Here is a 22,100-nt window from a genome sequence, read left to right on the forward strand (position 1 = left end):
TGTTTTATTTTTGTCTTTATAACTCCAGTGCCTGGCTTATAAGTAGTCACTTAATAAATGCTTGTTAATTGATTGATGTATATGTCTATCCAGCAAGACCACCCAATGGGACTAGAATGGTCCAGCTATGATGAGGTTACTGCATTTGCCAGAAGCTCGCATCCATCATTCCTGCTTTGGCATTGGATGGATAACTGTTCTTTCTCTCACTTATAGGTGTTGGGAGGGAAAGCAAGGAAAAGAATGGAAGGCAAAAGCAGAGGTGGAAGGGCCCCCTAAAACGCATAGTTAATGAAAGTTTTTATGAAAACCTCCTCCTCCAATATGCTAGATAATAAAGCTTTTACTATGCTGTCCATTTTCCCTACCAAGACAATTCTTAGTCTAATCTGTCTTAGAGGTGTTTGTCTTGTGGATTAGTCTGTACTCACTTAGACTTAAAATAATTTGGCGTGTTTTAAAAATTGTTATTCCATAGAGTTTCGAGCTCCACCCTGCTGTGCCAACCACAAGCCCTAACCTCACTCATTTGTCCAGACCCTTCCTTAATGCTTGGTGCTGTTAAGCAACTCTTTGTGCCTGAATTTTCTGAAATGGCTTGATATTGTGAAGCCCCCGAACGGTAGGCTTGGAAACCTTGATGCTTGGTATGGGAGACTCAGAAAGGTCAGATATTTTTGGATTTTTCCTTGCCATTATGGAACATTTTCTATTAGGTAATTTGATGATCATTTCAGTACCTTACATTTCTATTCCTGAAAAAAATAATAAACCACTTGATTAAAAAAAAAAAGCAACTCTCTGGCTTTGTTTTTTTCTCGACTTACTTTCTCTCTCATCCCCACATAAATACATGTGAACTTGACATTTTGCTCAAGTGTTCAGTACATTACAATTTGTGCAGAATGAAGGAACTTGGTGGGTGAGGCCCTATTATTTCTTTGATGGCTAATAGAGACAGTGGAGAAGTTGAAGAGCTGGGAGAGAGGGAGAGGTGGAAGGAAGTGGCTTATAAAAGCCCGGTCTACTCCAGAGCTCAAGCATTAGTCATCCATGACCCTTTCAGGCAGAAGTAGGACCTTGATGCCTCCACCTTTCGAAACCACCTGGTTCAAAGGAAAGTCATCATCCCATAAGTTCTTTTTCCTTCTCTCATTCTTTTCCCCACACTGTAGTGTGGTATAATTGAAATAAAGTCTTGGACCTAGGATTAGGAGAGTTAGGTTCAAATCCTCAATCTAATGCTTACTAGTTGAGTGACCCTGAGCAAGTCATTTCTCTCTGAGTCTCAGTTTTCTCATCTGTAAAATGGGGATAACAATGCTTGTATCACTTCACGGGGGCAGAAGTAATCATAATCCTAATCATAAGGAAACATGTAGAAATTTCGTTAAGGTTTGTAGTATTCTTTCCTCACGATAATCCTGTGAGATCCATAGTCATTGGCTTCCATGAGTTCAATGATCATCACCACAGATAATTCCCAGATCCAACCCTTGTCTCTTTCCTGAGCTCTGTTCTTGCATCACCCACTGCCTTCTATATATTTTGAATTGTTGGCATTTCAAACTCAAACTCTTCCCTTTTCTAAGCTTTCCTATTACTGTTGAGGAATTTCTCAGCCTGGGTTGACAAAATCTGGTTTGAGAAAATCTTGCCCAGTGGCGCATCTGCACAGTAGAGGACAAATAACTTCAGAGATTAATTGGAAATAATACTTAGGTAGCATTTATACAGTGCTTTAAGGTTTGCAAAGTACTTTTCAAATATCATCTCATTTTATTCTTGGAATGAAATTAGAAAGTGTGTCCTAAACTAGCTTAGGGAGCCACATAATGGAAAATGACTTTATGGACAAAGGACTAGTCTGTCTTTAAGTAGAACTTGTCTCCATGTTCAGCTCCCTCTGCAAAGATTACATAGTCAACAAGCAGCATTCTGTAACAGTTTAGGTCAGATGGGGAATAGCCAGTAGTGTGCTGGTAAATGTTTAACAACAGTCTCTCTGAAAAAACAAACAAACAAAAAAAACCCAAAACAAAGAACAAAACAAAACAAAACAAAAAAAAAAATGGACACTCTCAAAAATAAAAGTACACAGATCACTCTTTTAGGTTTTGTTCACATTATTAATATTTTCTCTCCCACTTTCTTTTTGTTGTTGTTGTTGAGTCATTTCTGTCCCATCCAACTCTGTGACCCTATTTTGGGGTTTTCTTGGCAAAGATACTGAAGTGGTTTGCCATTTCCTTCTCCAGTCCTTTTGACACGCGAGAAACTAAGGCAAACAGGGTTAAGTGACTTGTCTAAGGTCACACAGCTAGTAAGTGTCTAAGGCTGGATTTGAACTAATGAAGTTGAGTTTTCCTGATTCTAAGCCCAGTGCTCTATCCATTTCACCACCTAGCTGTCCCTTCACTTTCTTAAGTCTTGACAATCAGCAAAATAAATTGAGCCTTGCTTTGTAGAAGTTGCTGATTTTTGAGGTATCAGTGAAAATTTAACAATCAGCTTTCTTAAGTCAGTGTTAGCCTTTTGAAGGAGGAGTACAGGAAAGGAAGGACCAAATGGGGGTGGGGGCAGCTTCTAGGGGAACATTTGCCTTTCAGCTGGAGGCATTTGTCATTTGAGTGGGGAAACAAACACTCCCTGCTGAAGGGCAGGAAAGAGGGGGATGACTAAATATTTTTACAATTAAGCGGTCCATTTGATTTAACACAGCAGAGGTGAGGTAATCTTTCTGGAGAAAGCCTCCTATCCAAGGACACCAAATGGTTTTGACAACAGTGGAGGAGACCATCTGTTCTGCCATACTCTGCCATCTTCCCATTCACCCAGACTTGAAACCTTGGTATCACCCTGGATTCCTCACTCACCCACGGTTTGTTATCAGGTTTGTTGCCAAATCTTGTTGTTTCTTCCCTCAAAACATTCCTTCCATCTACCCCCTTTTCACTACTCACCCAACCACCCCCTAATTCAAGCCCTCATCATCCCTGTCCTGCACTGTTGTTAATAGTCTTCTAACTGGTGTCCTAGTCTCCAGTCTTTCCTCCTGTAATCTGATTTCCTTAAAGCCTTAAGTGTGCCCATAATCACAGCCCCACCCTCCTCCTCCTCATTCAGTCCACTCCACTGGCTCCCCATTAGCTCCAGGATCAAATATAAAGTCCTTTTTCTGCCTTTCACTTTCCTCTCTTCCATACCTTCTATAATCAGGCTCTCCTGCCCTTTCTCTGGTTTCCTGCCTCTTAGCACAAATCCTTCTGGATGTCTCTTCTGTAGGAGCCCTTTCCTCATCTGACTGCTGCTGGCTTCCCTCTGGGATTTCTCCATATTTTCTGACTATATCTTGTACCTAGCTATACACATGTCATCTTCTTCATTTGAATGTCAGTTACCTGCTGGCAGAACTGTTTTTGCCTTTTATTTTATCCCCAGTGCATAGCACAGTGCTTGGCATACACCTAAGAAGTGATTAATGAATGTTTTTTGACTAACTTTGTATTTTTAGTGGGGTGGGATTTAAGCCTCTATTTTGTAGATGATGAAATGGAAGGGGCATTCAAAACTAGGGTCCCTTAAACCTAAATCAAAAATTCTACCAGAGATACTTTTCTGCCTCCCTAATTCAGGAGCTGGTGAGCTGGTGAGGTAGAATAATGGAAGGTGCTGCCATGCCTGACGTGGTTCCCTGAACCAATCTTTTCCAAGGTGTGGAAGAGCTGAAGTACATGGAAGCTGATAACATGGGGATTTTTTTTGGGGGGGGGAGAAGCTAGGGATACTGAGATGCAGATATCATAGATTAAAGGTCTGGAGTTGGAAGGGATTTTGAAATCCATTTAGTCTAATCCTGTCATTCTACAAATGAGGAAACTGAGACCCAGAGATTTTAGGTGACTTGCCCCAGCACCAGGGCTCTTTCCACTGTGCCATGCTATTTCTGAGGGTTACACCAACATCTGTTGGTGTACAAGTGACTTGCAGATATAGAGACCAGCCTTTATTTCATGGAATGGAATAGAAAAGGAAAAAAAAAAACACCTTTACAAAGCACTCACTGTGTGCCAAACACATAGTAGGCAGCTAGGTGGTGAAGTGGATAGAGCCATGGACTTGGAGTCAGGAAGACCTAAGCTCAAATCCACTTATGGGTTATATGACCCTGGCTAAGTCACTTAACATCTGTCTGCCTCAGTTTCCTCACCTTTAAAATCGGGGTGATAATAATAGCACCTCCTTCCTAAAGTTGTTGGAGGTTAAAATGAGATCATATGTGTAAAGCACTTTGTAACATTTAAAGTACTATATAAATATCAGTTATTATTATTATTATATTACATTAAACACTGTTAAGTGCAGGGAATATAAATAGGAAAACAGACAATTCTTACTCTCAAGGAGGTCTTAGGGGACACATGTATAGGAGGGTTTGAATATGGAGTAGATGGATACCAGATGGTCCTTGGGGCTTGGAGGGCAAACCAGCAGAAAAGAGCAAAACCCAGGGGATCTTGGAACTCAATGACAGGGCAGACGGTCCGAACCATTGACTGTTGGGAAGAGGATAGTGGGCTGGAGGACTGAAGTGGAGCAGAGGTCTAGCTTACCTTAGAGGTGGGAATGAAAGGAGATGAGGTGTCAGCATGGTGAGGAGGGACGGTGGTTAGAGTCTTTGGTTAGATTTAGTGGCAGGGGAGAAGTTGTGAGACCCCGGGAAGCTTGGGGCTGTGGTTCCTGTGGTGTTGGTTTGGGGCCTTCTTCCCTCATGCCATTTTTGTGGGGTGTGGAGGAGTGGCTATGGCTTTGAGGTTTGGCCTGGGGTTTTGTCTCGTGCTGCTCCAATACCCCCACTCAGTGTACATCAGAAATGAGGAAGCAGTGGCTGATGACATCGGTGGACAGCTCCAGTCTCTGTGGCTTATCGGACTGTACAAGCCAAGCTTGCATCTAGACCTTTGTCACCAGAGAATGTGGTGTGGGTGGCACTGGGAAATGTGATGCTGTGAGGAAAGCACTGAGTTAAGCTTGAAGTGCCACAGAATTAGGGTCTAGTTATTTTTTGCAGGAGACCTACAGCCCAATGCAACTAAGCAGCAATACCAGTGGCCTAGAAGGAGGACAGCATCAGGACCATGGCAAAGGATTGGAAACATTGTCTTCATATTCATATTAGCTTGAATCCTGATATCTTTTAGGTCCAATACAACACATTATGGTCAGAGTTTCTATTAATTTTTGTGATGCACTTAAAGGCTCTTTAAAATATTTCTTTCAAATATTTCAGGTTTCTCTTAGTTAATTTGCTTCAGTCCTGCTAGTGTCCATTGGTTCTATGACCCAGTAAGGCAGGTTCACTCATTACCTTCGCAGACAACCAGAATTCCCATGAGACAGCTAATGCAACCTGGACCTGAACAAGAATCAGTTCTGTAATGCATTCAACCAACGGTCACCCAGTCTTTGTTGGAAGACCTCCAGCGCAGGGCAGCCCTCTACCTCCCGAGGCAGTCAGTTCCACTTAGGGACAGCTCTCATTGTTGGCAAAGGTTTTTTTTTTTCACATTAAGCCCAAATTTTCATTTTTGTAATTTCTGTCTGTTGCTCCTAGTTTTGTCCTTTGAGCTCAAGCAGAATAAGTCTAATCCTGTCCAATGTGGCAGTCTGTTAGACACTTGAAGACAGCCAGCTTGTCCTCCCAGGTCTTGTCTTCTCTAGGCTAAGTATCTCCTGTTCTTTCATCAAATCTCCATAGAATGGCTACTGTTTGGGGTCTAATCTCAAGACCCCTCAATATCTTGGTCACTCTCTTATGGATGGTGGAAGTGCTCTTCTCACAACAGGTCACCAAGAACTGGATACAGAACTCTAAATGTGATCTGATCAGTACAGAAGACACTACTATTACTACTGCTGCTGCTTCTACTGTTGCTACTACTACTGCTTCTGCTACTACTGTTGCTGCTACTATTACTAGTAGTAATTACTAGTAGTTGTACTGCTGATGCTTCTACTGCTGCTGCTTACTACTACTGCTACTGCTACTACTACTATTATTACTACTACTACTATTACTACTACTACTGCTGCTATTGTTACTGCTGCTGCTACTGTTACTGTTGCTGCTGCTGCTCCTACTGCTACCTACTACTATTACTACTGCTGCTACTATTACTTAGTAATAGTATTACTAATAGCACTATTAAGTGTTTATATAACACTTTAAGGTTTGCAAAATGCTTTACAAATAATGTCATTTGATCCTTACAACAATCACTTAAAGTGTTTCTTCCTTCCTCACTCCCTTTCTTCTTCTCTTTTCCCCTCCTCCCTTTTGTTGGTTCTCCTCCTTTCTTCCTTCTTTCCTCCCTCCCTCCTTCCTTTTACTAGTTTCTTTTTCCTTTCTCTTCCTTCCTTCCTTCCTTTCCTATTTCCTTCTTTCCTTCCCATCATTTTGAAGGAATTCCTTCCCTTATAAAAAGAGAACCACAGCAATATGGAGATATGACAGAGGATTATAATACAGTAGGCAAAATTTGAAAGGGACTGGGAAATTGTATATTTATTAAGCATGTATTAAGTGCTTATTGCACGGTAGGCCCTGTGATAGGTATTGAGGATACAAAGACAAAAAAATATATAATCCCTGTCCTCAAGGAGTTTACAACCTACTGAAGGGAAACAACCTGTATCGGAGATATGTAAAAACAGCACTGTTCAGAAGGTAGGGAGAACACTAACTAATAACTCTATGTGGGGGATCAGGAAAGGTCCCATGTCAAGCTGATGCCTGTTGAAGGTCTCAGTGAAATGGAGAGGGCAGATGTTTGAAGAGGCATGGGTTTGGATTTTGAAAATGGAATGATGGAATTAGGGAAGGTCTAGATGAAGATGATTTCTGAACTTCTCCACTGTGAATAGAGAGAGGATTGAAATACTGGGGAATGAAAAGACTAAGTACAGTTATCCCTTCTATATCGTGGATGTTAGGGGTGCCCCCTCAATCTGGAAGATCCACATAAAAATTTTTGGCTTTCCCTTCATACCAGAGAAGAAGTGTGAATTATTATGGTATTAAAAGATAAAATGTATTGATATTATACAATGCTATTTTCAAAATATTTTATGCGTTTCTGAGTTTCTAAACCTTTTCTGTGTTGTCTGCTGGCTTCTGCAAAACCCAAAAGCTGCATGTCTGCAGCTTCTGTAAAACTCCCAAAAGATTCCCATTTAATTTCTTATACTGACCCATGATATATAGAAACCTAAAAGGGGAAAAGTTGTGATGTGGAAGGGATTACTGTATGTATAAAGGTCAATCTTAGGATAAAGAATGTCTTAAAGGCTGTCAAACGCCTGGTCCCAGAATTTTAGTATCTCATTGTTTGAAGGGATACTTGAACAAGAAATCTTTTACTTCAGGGGTTCTTAACCAGGGGCCCACAGACCCTCAGAGATTCCATGGAAGGAATTCAGAGGACTCATAAACTTGGATGGGAAAAAAAATCACATCTTTAATTTCAGTGTAATTGGTATTGGTAAAATACATAATCCTACACATTTCTCTTTATGTATTTAGAGATATTATTCTAAGAAGGGATCCATAGGCTTCACTAGACTGCCAGAAGGGTCCAGGACACAAGCAAGGTGGAGAACACCTTCTCTAAGGCATCACACCTGACAAGAGGTCACCCGGCCTTTGCTTAATGACCTCCAGTGAGGGTGGTCCCAAGCCTCCCTCCTGAGGCAGTCCTTCCATTTTGTGATAGCTCTTACTGTCAGAAAGTTTTTTTTTTTTTCCTAGCATCAAGCTAAAACCTGATTCATTATATTGTCTCTCTCCCTCCTCCCCACCATGGTCCTTTCATGATGGAGTTAAAAACTGCTCATTACAGGCAACAACTTTTCCCTGGGAACAGTATGTGCTAGAGAAGTGTGTTCCAAGGTGGAGTGTGGGGGTATTTTGTACCTTATGCCAGATTTTTAGGGGTTCAGGTCCTTGCTCAGGTGCTGAAGCCATCCCTGAAAAGCTTAAATTGATCTCTGCCTTCTCAAATTTCTTCAGAGCACTCCCTGTGACTCTTCCTTTTGCCCTTATATTTCTACCTTTTATCATAGTTATCGGTGGATGTCCCACATTGCCCCATTAGGCAGAAAGCACCTGGAAGGTGGGGACTTTGTAACCTTAGAGCTTAGCACAGGGACAGAAGGAATGACGAGCCTGGGAGAAGACTGGGAATTAGAAGTGTTTTCTGATAGAAAAGGATTGTAATTTACAGTTTTATTAGGGGTATGAGAGAGAGGCACGGGCTGGTGGAGGGGGGGAGAACCATCTTCTGGGATCTTCCCAGGGAAGATTTCGTCTTTTGTTAAAGTCCTTAGCTAAAATGGCTTAGTCATTACTGTAAATACCTCACTAGGGGATCACATCTATTTGACAGAACTAAACAATCAGAAGCTGGATACTACTCTCTGTGTGCTGCCCATGAATGCCTTGTGTGTAGCAGGTCTTGTTATATCCAGCTGTCACCAGGAGATGGCAATATTTACTCATCCTGACAAAGCTTAGCACCTCTTCTACTTAGCAAACAACAGATTTTCCTGTCTTCCAGCATCATGGACTCCCGAGTGGGGAAAATACACAAAAGATCCTTTAAACCAACCCTCCTTACTTTCCACATGAAGAAACTGAGGCTTAGAGAGGAAGCTAAGTGGGGCAGTGGATACAGTGCTGGACTTGGAGTCAGGAAGACCTGAGTTCAAAATCCTACCTTGGACATTTTCTAGGTGACCCTGGACAAGTCACTTAATGTCTCTTGGCCTCATCTGTAAAATGGGGGTAATAATAGCACCTACCTCACAAGGTTGTGGTGAGGATTGACTGAAAGAACGTATGAAGCACTTTGTAAATGTTAAAAGTGATATATAAATACTATTATTATGATATAATCTCAATTATATTATTATATACAATATATTAATTATTATATATAATATATTATACTTTATGTAATATATTTATATATTATATATATTTATTAATTTTTAAAATACATATCAAATATATGTGTATAGTATCCATATAAATAAGGCCTTTGTAAAGTGCTTTACAACTTTAAAGCTCTATATAAATACTAGCTGTTATATTATTCGTCATTCAATCATCATTTATACAGGCACTGTGCTAAGCACTTGGGATACAAAAAGTGGAAGAAAGACAAGTCCCTGTGATCAAGGAATTCATAAGTGCATGTTCCTATTAATGTAATGTCAATATTTTATGAATATAATTATATGTAATTATTCATATTCTATATATAATTATATGTCTACTTATATATTCATATTCTATGAATATAATTATATATAATATTGTCTCACATACATATAAAAGTGAGATACTATTTCTAAAGTGCTTTGGAAACCTTAAATCTTTCTATAAATGCTGGCTACTACTATTATTATTGTTAACAAACGATTTGCTCACATAGCTTCCTATTCTAACTAATGCAGGCAAGTAAGAAGGAAAGTAGGGACTTAAACCCAGGTCCTCTGACTTAAGAATAAGCACCTGTTCCCCTGTACCATAAAGCTATAGTAAAGATGCCATGGCCCCTTCCCTCTCATAATTCATATGGCCTGGAGTTCAAGGTTGTGATGATTTTTTTTTTTTTGGTCTGAACCTGTGATTTCATCAGTGTGGAGAATTCCTATTACGAGATCTCCCTCCAGTACTGAGAAGCAAAGAAGCATCAAGGGTTAAAGGACATGACCGTGGGTAATCAACTAATAAGTGTCTGAGGTGGGACTCAATCCTTGGTTTTCTTGATTCCAAGGCCAGCTCTCTCTAACATGTCAAGATGCTTCTCATGATCCATCATTATTATCTTGTTTCTTTTCTTTTTGACTCACAAATGGGAGAGAGAGACAGAGAGAGAGAGAGACAAAGAGAGAGAGACAGAAAGAGAGAAACACAGACAGACAGAGAGACAGAGACAGACAGAGAGACAGAGAGAGAGATTGTCCTAAGATAAGAAGTCATAGAGGGGAAGGAGGAAGAGAATTAAAGAGAACATCTGTCCATTTATAAAAAAGGTGTATTGAGATTGAACAAACTAAGCTTTGATGGGGGTGGAAGGTAGAAAAAAACAAAAAAGAGCCAAGTATGAGCCCTATCATTCCTTTCTGCAGAAGTGATTGGGAAGATATGTTGGGGCAGAGAGCTTCTCATTCTGGCCACCAGGTGACAGTATCAGCTCAGGACAGCTAGATCATTGCCCTTAGTGACTGGACATAAGTGGAGGAGAGCTAGCCTTTATAATATAAGGGCATTTATTGTTGTTGCTGTTCATCCTAATAGGGTCCTATATAAAAATGAATATATGCATCTAAATAAATATATAAAAAAATCCTAACGGTTCTGTTTCCTGAGGCCAGCACAGAAACATAATCCAGGGGTGAGCAGCATGAAAGTAGTACCGCCCCCCTTTTTCTCTCCCCCAAATCAACTTTTTGAGATAAATTCAAACTTTTGAAGGGAAACCTTGGATCTCTGGCCCCATGGAGAGACCCTGGGATAGCTGGAAACCAGGCAATTTTCACTGGAGGAGGGGGCAGGGTGGCGCTGCCAGAGGGGGAGCTTGCCTTGGGTTGCCTCTGGGAGGAAACGAGGCAGTAGCTTCCTATTTTAACTAATTATACTATTGCTAAATATATGCTAAGTTTGGTCATTTCTACCTACTTACTGAAAGGGTATAGGTGCTGTCCTGAGTCCTCTAAATTTTGGCACCCTGGTATAAAGCCCTCATTGTCATGTCCTAGTTATAACTGAGTGTTCTGTCTCTCTTATTTCACACAAAAGATGGCTAACTTAGAGAACTTAGTGGTAGTAGAGGCAGAAAATAGAAATTCAATTCTATTCAGCAGGTTAGCATTTACTAAGTCTCCTCTATGTGTATGACCCTGTGCCAGGCCTTAAGAACTTATAGGCACACAGTTGGGGGAGGAACTTGTATGCAAATAACTTTGATATAGGGGAGAATGAAATAAGTAATAATAGCTAACATTTATACAGTGCTTACTATGTGTCATGTCCTTTGTAATTATCATCTTATGTGATCCCTACAACAATGCTGGGAGATAGGTGCTATTATTATCCCATTATCCCCATTTTGCAGATGAGAAAACTGAGGCAGACAGAGATTTTAAGTGACTTGGCCAGGGTCATACAGCTAGTATGTGAGGCCAGATTTGAACTCAGGTCTTCCTGTCTCTAGGCCCAGTACTCTATCCACTGTGCCACCAGCTACCTCAAAGTACAAAGTACAAAGTACAAAGAAGAGGTCCAAATAAAGTGCTGTATGAAATTAGAAGAGACGGTGAGATCACTCTCACCTAGCAGGGTCAAGGAAGGCTTCATGGAAGAGGTGGCACCTGAGTTAGACCTTAAAAGAAAAATTTCATGGATGACATTTTCAAAAAAGGTTATTAATGAAAACTAGGATGTTTGGGTGAAAGATGGTGAAAAATGCCTTAATCTTGGAAGGTGAAGTCAAGGATGACAAGGATGCCCTTCCAAAGCACATTCTTTGGTGCCTTTTTTGTGGGGACAGAAAAAAGCTGGGTTGGGTAGACCTGAATCTGAGCCAATATGGCCTAAGGAGTCTGAATGGATGGAGGTTCTGTTAGGCTTGTAGCAAGACATACAAGAGGCTGAGGGGTCTTGGTCGGGGTGGGGTTGTTCTGGTCTGTACAAGTGGCTAACATCTGTGCCTGGCTATGCTCTTGAAAAAATAGCTGCCAGTCTCCCACCCTGATAATTTTTGATGCAGGCCTAAAAAGGTCCAGAAAAGGTTTGGAATACCCTATGGGAGAGAAGAGGGGAGTAAAGTGAACCTAAGGAGATGATAGTAGTCAATAATCAATAGTCCATAAACATTTATTAAGTGCCTACTATGTGCCAGTCACTGTGCTAAGCACTGGGGGATACGAATATAAAAAAGAAAGTCAGTTCTTGCCCTCAAGGAGCTTACAATTTAATGGATGAAGACAATGCAAAAGGAAGCTGAAAAAGGCCAGGGCAGGGGAAGGAAAAATATAATAAGCTCTTATGGGATGATGAGGTTATCCCAATAATAACCTTCCTGAGGCATGGTGGAGAAGAGGAATCCCAAAGTAGTGCAGCCAGGTGAGAAACGAGGCAATATTATCACCACCACCATCATCATCATCACCATCATCATCATCATCACCACCACCACCACCACCATCATTATCATCATCATCACCACCATCATCATCTGCAATTACATAGTGCTTTAATGTTTTCAAAGTACTTTATAAAATATTACCTCATTTTATCTTCACAACTGCTCTGGGAGATAAGGATGTACAGAACAGGAGGGAGATACTATTATTATTCCTATTTTACAGATAAGGAAACTGAGGCAAACAGAGGTTAAATGACTTACCCATAGGCACATAGCTAGCAAATATCTGAGGCTGGATGTGAACTCAGCTTCCAATCGTTGCATAACCTAGCTCCTCTAGGTGAAGGTAGCAACTGTCTGCCCCAGGGAGGTTAAGATCGGAGGGTAGAGTCATGTCAATGCCACATTTCCTTAAAGGAGTTCTCTCTCTCTCTCTCTCTCTCCCTCTCTCTCCCTCTCTCTCTCTCTCCCTCTCTCTCTCTCTCCCCTTCCCCTCGATTCTGTGTAAGACAAAGCAAAAAAAAAAATCATTTAAAAATATCTTCATTAGGACAAAAATCAGAGACCATCATAATCACTCCACTAAATGTAAATCCCGGCCAGGATCAAATCAATAAAAAAAAAAGTACCCTTGATTAAATTTCTTCCCGCAACTCCCCTAGCCCAGAGCTGTCTCAGAATTCTATCTCTGGCCCCTCTCCTCATAAAGAAGGGATAGATTGACCTCACTGCAGAAAAGGTCCTCTAACTGCTGAATGGGACCATCAGTGTATTCCTTCTGAAGTCAGTCCTTTGGAAAATGCCATTTTAGTGCCTAGCCACAAGTCTCTTTCACCAGTGGCTGAAGGTGTCATTCTTCCTGTTGAAACTTTTCTTCCCATTATTTGAAAGGTCTGTACAGCTCTAGAATGATGCTTATGAATTGATTGGGGCAGGGACCCTTTCCCCACCCCAGTCCCCAAGAATGGCTTTTGTCTGACAAACTACAAAGGGTGATCTTTAATGCCAAAAAAGTTGCAGTGAGATTGGCAGGGAGATAGAACAACAAATTTAAATACCTTTTGTCTGTTCAAACTGTACAGAAAACAAAATATTGACAAGTAAGTATATTAGTCCATTTATGTTTGTTTTCAAAAGATAAAAATAAGCCAACAAAATGAATTTATTGAGCACTAGGGAGAAGTGGCCTTTGATCTGACCCTGCTGAATTTCACTGAGCTGTCTCAGCCCTAATCCTGAAGGAGGGGAAGCCTCTGCCTCAGTTTCCCCAAGGCTATGCTGATTTAGGAATGCACGCCTCAAATCCGGAGAGGTTCTACTGGCTATTGGTCCAGGCACCATGCCCCTTACTGCCTTGCTTTATCTTCATCCTCCTAAGAGAGGTCAGAGTTGCAGTCACACAGAGGCAGTGAGGGAATAGGCAATACATAGCGGATACCACAGGCAGGTTGGGAAGAAGAGTCTGGGGAAAGAGAGGCAGAAAGGGATGCTGAAGTGTGGTGATGGAAGAAGTGTTAAAGTGGAGAGATGGGAAAGAGAATGAGAAATCAACATGGAGTGGCAACATGGGTAGGAAAGCAAAGGGCCTCCAGTGCCATAGGCTGCCAACACAGAGGGGAATTAATTTCCTCTGGAAAATTTCTGCATTATGTATTCTGGGCCACAGACACATATGAGGAGAGGAGACCTTTTGGTTGTTGCTTGGATGGAGCCGGAGTAAGTATGTCCAGACAAAGAAGACCAAAAAAAATTCTGCACACACAGGGAGACCTGTTCATGGTGACTGGGTTACTTGTGAGGTCCAACGTCCAGGGTGACGTCTCACATTCTACACCCCCACCCCCATTATGCCCGTCACTATTATTATGTTCCATGCTTTCCCCTCTGGTCATCCAATTTTGCAATGGCTGGGGCCTGGGAGTAGGAGATGGAAGGGTGACTGGAGCTAGCTGGGGGAGTGGGCAGGGCATCTCAAACATGGGAAGCCTTGTCAGGACCATTGCTTGTCAAATATCTTTAACGTGGCAGGCAGCTGTGCCAAATTGATCTCTAGGTCAGAGGCAATTTTTCTTTGAGGGGTGAGGGGTACCAGAAAAATATTAGAGTATTTTCCAAGTTTGGGCTACTTACTTTGCAGGGGAAAAAATAAATGATACTGTGACAGATGTAGGACCATATGACTTACAAACTCATGAGTAGCTTCCACTGGCAGGCTGTCCCCCTACTTCTCAAGCTTCCTCAAGCTTGTTGGCTTCTCCCCAAGGAGACCGTCTCTTCCTTTCTTCTGTTTCCTGTCACCCACTCTCATTGGGTTCACTCCTCTGTCTTCCCTGACTCTCCCCAAGCTGGAGTGGGGAAACCACCCAACTCTAGCCTAGAGAGGAGACAATCTTCCTTCAACTCTTGCTTCTCTGCTGCAGAACCTTTCAGACCCATTCTGTGCCTCAGAAAACACAGGCTGGGTGGGAAAGCAGTGGGATGGAGTCTCCATGCCCTCTGCCAGGGCGTTTTTGGTTCTTCAGGTTGGAGTTTGGAATATCTTTTCTCATAGAAAAATGTTCTAGTTGTATATAACTGAATAGTGGGCAGGTTGTAATGTACAGCACTATGGTTGAGCTAGAGCCCAACCTCACTGGAGGCAATGAAGGTGTTATCATAGACTAGGAGTCAGTTACAGACTTAAGTTTGAAACCTGATTCTAAGCTAACTAGCTGTATGACCTTGGGCAGTTACTCATGCATCCTCAGGGAATCTCAGTTTTCTCATCTACAAAAGGGATACCTCTTATATTCTCTGTAGTTGTTAAGGACAGAGCTTTGTAAATCTTAAAGCACTAAAGAAACTTCCAAATTCTGTAAAACATTCCCTGGAGCTCCCTTTACCAACTTTTTATGGCTGAGTAGCTAAGTCCTAGGGGAGTCAGTCACTTGATGAACACAGAAGTTAAATGACTTATTCAGGGTCACCCAGCTAGTATCAAAGGCAGGATTTAAAATGAGATATTCCCAACTCCACACTTAGTAAAGCTATCACCTATGGCTGGTTGCCTCTATATTACTACGACATGTTGGGTTAAATATGCTTTTAAGCGGTCTGGGCACTGAACATTTATAATGTTGCTTCCATGGGGAAATAGGTTCCCATTTTCAAAAAAACTTACTTAGAATTCACACTCCTTTTTGAAACACACTCTTTATTAACTGGGATTGACTGTTCTTCACATTTTCCATAAGGATGGTGGCCTACTTTCCAAAGTTCTTTGGCCTTGGATGGACTGGGGATATATCTTGAATGTATGCTTACTATGGATGTAGGCTTATACATAACCATCTCTGCAAACATCTGCACCATTCTATTGTTTCTTTCTTGTACCTTACTCTCCAGATTCAATATACAACTCTTTTTCCATTAGAGAAATTGGTGTATTCACTTAGATGGGTAGGGGCTTTGTTTTGAGTTGGTGAGATGTTAAAATTTCACCCTTGCAATGATCATCAGCATTGTCATATTTGGCAATTCACCAGCTGTCAGCTAAGAGCAAGGCTTTATGTTGGGTCTTGTGATAAACAGGGAGAAAAGCCTGCCAGGCTTCATTCTGAGGTTTTCCAGCATATAATGGTCCCTTGGCAGTGTGGATCTTTAGAAAATGCATCTGGATCGTATCCACTGGCTTTCATTGATTTCTTTCAGTATCATCCTTTTTATTCTTTTATGCCTTTGCCTCCTACTTCCAATATAACATGTGCCCATCCAACTGGGTTCCCATCAACCTTATGGTTGTTGGATTCAACATGCAAATTCCAGCATTGGCTCCTTAGCTTCTTTCACTATGTATAACATACCTCGAATTTCCACGTCTATTTTACATCTCTCCACCTGAACAACCATGTCCACACAGGTATATGACATGATAATAGTACAGTCAACCTACCCATTGGTTTTCCACAACTTCCTGGCCATTAACATCCACCTGGCTTTTTTAGGCACTTCTCTTAGTTGTTGCTAGGAGGAAAGCCCTAAGCCCTGAGTGGGGGAACTGAACACTAAATGGGGTTTGGAAGTATAACACTTGTATCCCAGGTAAGGAGAGCAGAAATGCAATCTGATCCATCCTGTTAATAACTTTAGCTGTTAACCCAGTGTGAGGGTAAAGAACACTGGGACATGGCATGTAAATGTGAATCAATATTTGTATAATATCTGAGGACCCCAAGAGGTCTTGGACTGCCCAATGAGAAGTGTCATGGGCACTTCTAGGTGAAAGGTTAACTGTCCCTGCAGGGAGGGAGACACCTAAAAATCCTCCCTGCCCCACAATTGATTTGCCTATGCCAGTTACAACTTGACCTATATCTAGAATTTTGAGCAATGGAGACAGTGGTCAGCAAAGCATTCCTGACATTTTAAAAATGTTTGTACACATGCACAGAGATGGGCATGTCTTTACAAGAGACTATACAGATGTGAACTGGTGAATATAGGTGTGTAATGTACTTGTTCACCTACCTATGTACCTGGTTGGGGGTGTGTGTGTGTGTGTGTGTGTGTGTGTGTGTGTGTGTGTGTGTGCTGCTTTTTTTTTTTCTTCTTTTTTTTGATACATTCACAAGCCTTACCAAAGCTTGTGCCTAACAGTGCATTTGTGCCCTCGGGTATAGTTGCACATACCCAAGTATGGCTATTTGCCTTTTTTTTTTTTTTGCTAGTCAATGGGGGTAAGTGACTTGCACAGGGTCACATAGCTAGTAAGTGTTATGTGTCTGAGGCTGGATTTGAACTCAGGTCCTCCTGAATCCTGGGCCGGTGCTCTATCCACTGCACCACTTAGCTGCCCCTATTTGCCCTTTTTAATGTAGGTATGAGCATGTGCATGTACCTATTGCAATAGGTATTGTTAAATATTTCTCATCTCTTGAACATCCACAGTGGCTAGGCCAGATTGACTAAAATATGCCTTGCATGTGTAAATATAGGCCTGCTTGCCTTGAGGGCTCTCAGGCTGTTTTGTTTGCTAGCTTTGGAGTTTTTTAGTTTAGAAGTCACTCTGGGGACCTAGGTAGCCATGTCATGGATTTCTTCTTCCCTGGACATTGGTGGCTGGATCTAAGATCCCAAGTCTCAGGAGGAGGATGCCTTTACTTCCTTCCTCCTGTTAGACAGGTAATGATGGCCTCTTCTCTAGCTGAAGAAGCTTGGGTTGAGTAGAGATCCATAGATCCTCTTCACCTTTCTTCTTCTTCTTCTTCTTGTTCTTTTCTGAAGGCCCGTTGTTCTTGCCTGGCCTGCTCCAGCAGCAATGGCAGCAAATGAAGAAGAGGGCTAAAAGGACCAGTATGGGCAGCCCCAGGAGAATCCCCAGGCAGATGGTGTTGAAGAGACCCTGCTCATGTTTGCTGTAGATGAGGCTCCAGAGGCTGCTGAAGAAAGAGCTGATTTTCTCCATGGGAGTTGACTAAATCAGGGCAGATTAAATCTTCCTGCTCACCACCTTTCCACTGGCTCAGCTTGACTCTCTCTCTCTTTGATGTGTGGTCCTTCCTCTGGCTCCTGTCTTTATAGAAGATGAGGAAGATCCGGAAATCCCAGCAGATAGCACCTGAAGAGACAGAAGATGACAGCAACTTACAATCCTATCAGTGAGATCATGGGCTTTAAGCCTGGGTAGGCTGGACCTCTTGTTTACCATTGTCCATTTAGGCCTGGAAAAGGAAGGGGGCATTAGAAATAAACTCAATGGGATTTTATGGGGGACCAGTGACCAGAGGGAGGGAGATTGTACCACAACAGAAAAATCAGCATCATAATAACAAATAGAACACACACTCCTTGAGGGCAGGGACCAGTTCACTTTTGTCTTTGTAGCCCTGAAACTTAGCATGGTGCCTGGAGAATGCTGGCACTTTATAAATACTTGTCGATGGAATTGTCACAGATGCAACCCTTTATAATTACATGGAAGGTAGCATGGCTAGGGAGTTATGCTATGATCTATGCTTCTATGACAAGAGGTCGATTGACTTTCTATTCCTTACTATTATATTAACTCATTTTTGGCTAGTGGAGCAAGATTGATAGAAACTGCCTCTTGTTGGCTCTTCCCCAAAATCTCTTCCAAACTCCTGGCCCTAGAGCAAGGAAGACCCAGGTTCAAGGCCTCTTTCTGACACACATTAATGATGTATGGCCCTGAACAAGTCACTTGACCTCCACTGTCCCAGGAAACTCTCCAAGATCATAAACTGTGGATAAGGTGCTGAACTGCATTGATAGAGGGAGTTTCCTACTCCAATAGTTTCTTTCCCTATCCATAGAGTTATAAAGAGCTTTACAAACAACTCATTTGATCCTCCCAACAATCCCAACTCCAAGGATGACCCTCTATGCTCTATGCTGGGTTGCCTATCATATAAATAAATAGATGAACAAGAACAAATAATATGTAAATGCTTGTGTGTATATGTGTACAGACTTTAATGACCTTAAGTTTCACAGGGGTAGGGTCTGCTCACCAGATCACAATTCCTTTATGAGTTAGTATTAGACACAGTGTGATGAAATCACTGGCCCAAGGATTCATAGTGAGCACTGAAACCTGGAGAATTTCTTGGTCCAGGCTGGTTTCTCTGAGACCTCACAGGCAATGAGCGGCTGGCTCTCCCAGTTCTGAATGATGCTATAATTCTGTGATAAGGGGTGGATTGGCCCCCACCTTCCTTTCTACCCCTTGTGATTATATTTAATTCATTTTTGGATAGGAGCATAAGATTTATAGAATTTCACCATTTCTGACTATTCCCCATAATCACGTCAAAATTCACACAAGTGTCATGGAAAAGAGGCCAGGAAGAGATTTATTTCCCATCATTCTCCCAGATTCTAAGCATTATAGCAATAGATGCCTCAAAAAGGCCCAGAGACACATAAAATAAACAGCAACCCAAGCCCTATTCGAGCATAAGTTTATAAAAACTACGTGACTACTCTAGCTTAAAATCAAATTCATCATTCAACAGAAAAAAAAAAGGTTGTGAAAATTCACATGCCAAGCTCAGGAGACTGTGTGAATACTTCTTGGGCCTGGAGAACCGAGCAAACACACAAACTCATTACATAGCCTCCCTTTGACGTCAACTAGTCCTGTTGACTTTAAGGGAGCTCTGACAATATTTCCAGCCTTCTTTCAAAGGAAACTCAGAACCACTTTCTTCGGATTAGCACCTTATTTCTTCAGGGGCAGTGTGGCATACTGGATAGAGAGCTAGCCTGAAAGATCTCAGTTCTATCTCTCACAGATTCTGGCTGTGTGACCTTGGAGAGATCACTTAATCTCTCAGTGTCCTAGGAAACTCTTTAAGCCTGTAGGTTGCAGAGAAGATGCTGGCCTGCACTGGGAGAGGGTATCTCACTGTCTCTCTCTCTCTCTCTGTGTCTCTCTCTCTCTGTCTGTGTGACTCTATCTCTCTCTGTCTCTGTCTCTGTCTCTCTGTTTCTCACTGGAATTCCTTGTATCAATGAAATCACAGACCCAGATCTTATCCCTTCTTCCTTCTCATCCATTCATTCAATTAATCAATCATTTAACAATAAGTATCTTTTAAAGTCCTATTGTGTATAGGGAACGTACAATTATGGATAAGCTCCTGGACCTGTCTCAAGGATCTTAAATTTACAAACTACCATATAAATGAAACATAGGTTCATGAGATCTAGAGTTGGAAGAACCTTTGAGACCATCTAGTTCATGGAAGAGATTGAGCCCCAGAGATACAAAGATGGTTCTATATAGATGGTAAGGTAGAGTTCAGACTCAGGCTTTAGATCAGTTTGCAGCCTTCTGACTCTGGAGTCTGACATCTAGTAACAGGGATTGAGGATTCCAGGTTGCTGAAGGTTTCTTGCTGGAGATGTTTGGAATCTTTAGGCATGGCAGGAAGCAGCTGAGAATGCTATGGTCTGACCCAGGGAAGAGGCAGGAGGAGATGCAGTTGTTCAGTGAAAAGTTATTGAGCCTGGCAGCTAACAGTCTTTCTTCCCAGGTCTCCTGAATACAAATCTGGTGCATGTCTCAAGAGAACTACTGATTTTTCTTTCCACCTTTTTTTGCTCTTCTCCTGCTTATGCTTCACACCTAAACCTAAAGCTATTGTTTAGACTCCCTAGAGGCTAAAAGGCCTCTGCTCCGGCCTGGTGTATTAACACTTGAGACCTTTTTTCCAAGCTGACACTCTTCCCAGATGTCCTGGGGCTCCCAAAATTCCTCCACAAGGATTTCTAAGCAGGAGAAGATGTGAAAGCAATTTGATCATGTTTTTAAAGGTGCTGCTCAAACAAAAACTATTATTATCTCAAAGGGCAAAGGACCCACGTCAGGACGAACAGTTATGAGTAGGTAGATAGCATCATGAAGACCCAGTTCAAATCCTGCCTCTGACACAGATTGACTGTGTGACCCTGGATAAGTCATTTAACTTTCAAGTATCCCCAGAAAACTCTCCAGGACTAGAAGCTGTAAAGCAGTTGTTGGAGGGAATGTCCTAAGAGCCCCCTATATAGACAAAAATCACAGGGTCATATGATAAAATGCTAACTTTAAAATTAAATCGAAAAAAATTAAATTGAGTTTAAAAGCAAGGAGGAATTTAGGCAGCTCAATAAACTTAAACAGATGATTGCATCTGAGTTCTTAGGTCACTTGCATATCCCCCTCTCTGACACCAAACACAAGCCCCTTCCCTCCTGTATTTACTATGGCTTTTATATAAACATGTTTCTTTTTGAGATTATACTGAGTCAATAATTCACTTTGGTACCAGGGAAGTTACTTATTGGACTACAAAGAGAGCATTCATTAGCATTTGTGGGAAAGGTGGCCTTTATTTCTGTTGAGGCTAACTATTCTCCTCTAGGTCTATTAAGACCTCTACTAATCTATGGAACTTCATTCCCATTTATGAGCTGCTGTACTATCATTTCAAGAAAACAGCTGAATTCCTCTCTAGTGGCACCTGTGAAAATTCTAGGATCTTCCCCAGAAAGATTTAGCACAGGGCCTCCTTTCAATCCATTGGCCCCAAAAATGTACCCTGAGGAGGGGGAACAGAAGGACCCTTCCTTTGGTGACTTACCCAAGACTGCAGACTATTGTGGATCTATACCTGTGACTGCAACAGAAGGTGGGCAGTTATTCTGGCTAGAGAGAAGTGAATTTATTTTGGATTGAGGACAGCAGTAGGTATTAGCTAAAGACTGCTTTCTGGGAGATAGAGGAGGACTGCAGTGATAAATTTCTTTTTGCTTTTTGCATTTCCTTTCCACTTCCTATTACCATGCTACCTCTTTCTTTGCCTACTCCTGCTCTTTTTCTTATCCCCTCCCAGAATTAAAAAAAAAATCACAGGTCACCTCCCTATTTAAGATGAATTGTGAGTCACAGGGGACCTGGTCCTTTAAGACCAGTCTACTGCCTTATGATGGTGACTCTGGATTCTGGTATCTAGCAATACCAACTGAGAATTTCAGTTTGGTGAAGGTTTCTTGCAGAAGATGTTTGGAATCTTTGTGGGGCAGCTGAGAACGCCATGGTCTGACCCAGGGAAGGGAGGGAAGGAGATGCAGTTGCTCAGTGAAATGCTATTTAGCTTGGCAGCAAAAAAGGTTTCCTTCTTTCCTAGCCAGTCCTCTCCCCATCCACCCCTTGATTTGCCCCAGGTCACAAGTTGCTATGCAATGGAATCTAGATTCAAACTCAGGTCTTCTGAGTACAGGGGCCCTTCTCTTTTAGCATGCTATCCTGATGTCTTCCAAAGAATACATTCTCTCAGCAGCCCTGGTCTTTCTTGGAGTCACTGTCTGATCTTGGGGTTCAGGATATAGATCTTGAAACAAATC

General features: G+C 41.8%; 1 protein-coding gene across 2 annotated transcripts in view; it reads right to left on the minus strand.

Annotated features, from left to right (window-relative positions):
• Window positions 1-16,974: 16,974 nt before the first annotated feature.
• The window catches only part of KIAA0040 (KIAA0040 ortholog), a 35,857-nt gene continuing 30,731 nt past the window's right edge, over window positions 16,975-22,100 (minus strand). For both annotated transcript variants that reach the window (XM_027868432.1, XM_027868431.1), the window contains one exon: window positions 16,975-17,808. In XM_027868432.1, coding sequence (XP_027724233.1) covers window positions 17,365-17,655 — 291 coding nt within the window. In that variant the 5' untranslated portion in view covers window positions 17,656-17,808 and the 3' untranslated portion in view covers window positions 16,975-17,364. The remainder of the gene's footprint in view (window positions 17,809-22,100) is intronic.

This window comes from Vombatus ursinus, unplaced genomic scaffold, assembly GCF_900497805.2.
Source record: "Vombatus ursinus unplaced genomic scaffold, bare-nosed wombat genome assembly UNPS02014789.1, whole genome shotgun sequence".
Classification (NCBI taxonomy): domain Eukaryota; kingdom Metazoa; phylum Chordata; class Mammalia; order Diprotodontia; family Vombatidae; genus Vombatus; species Vombatus ursinus.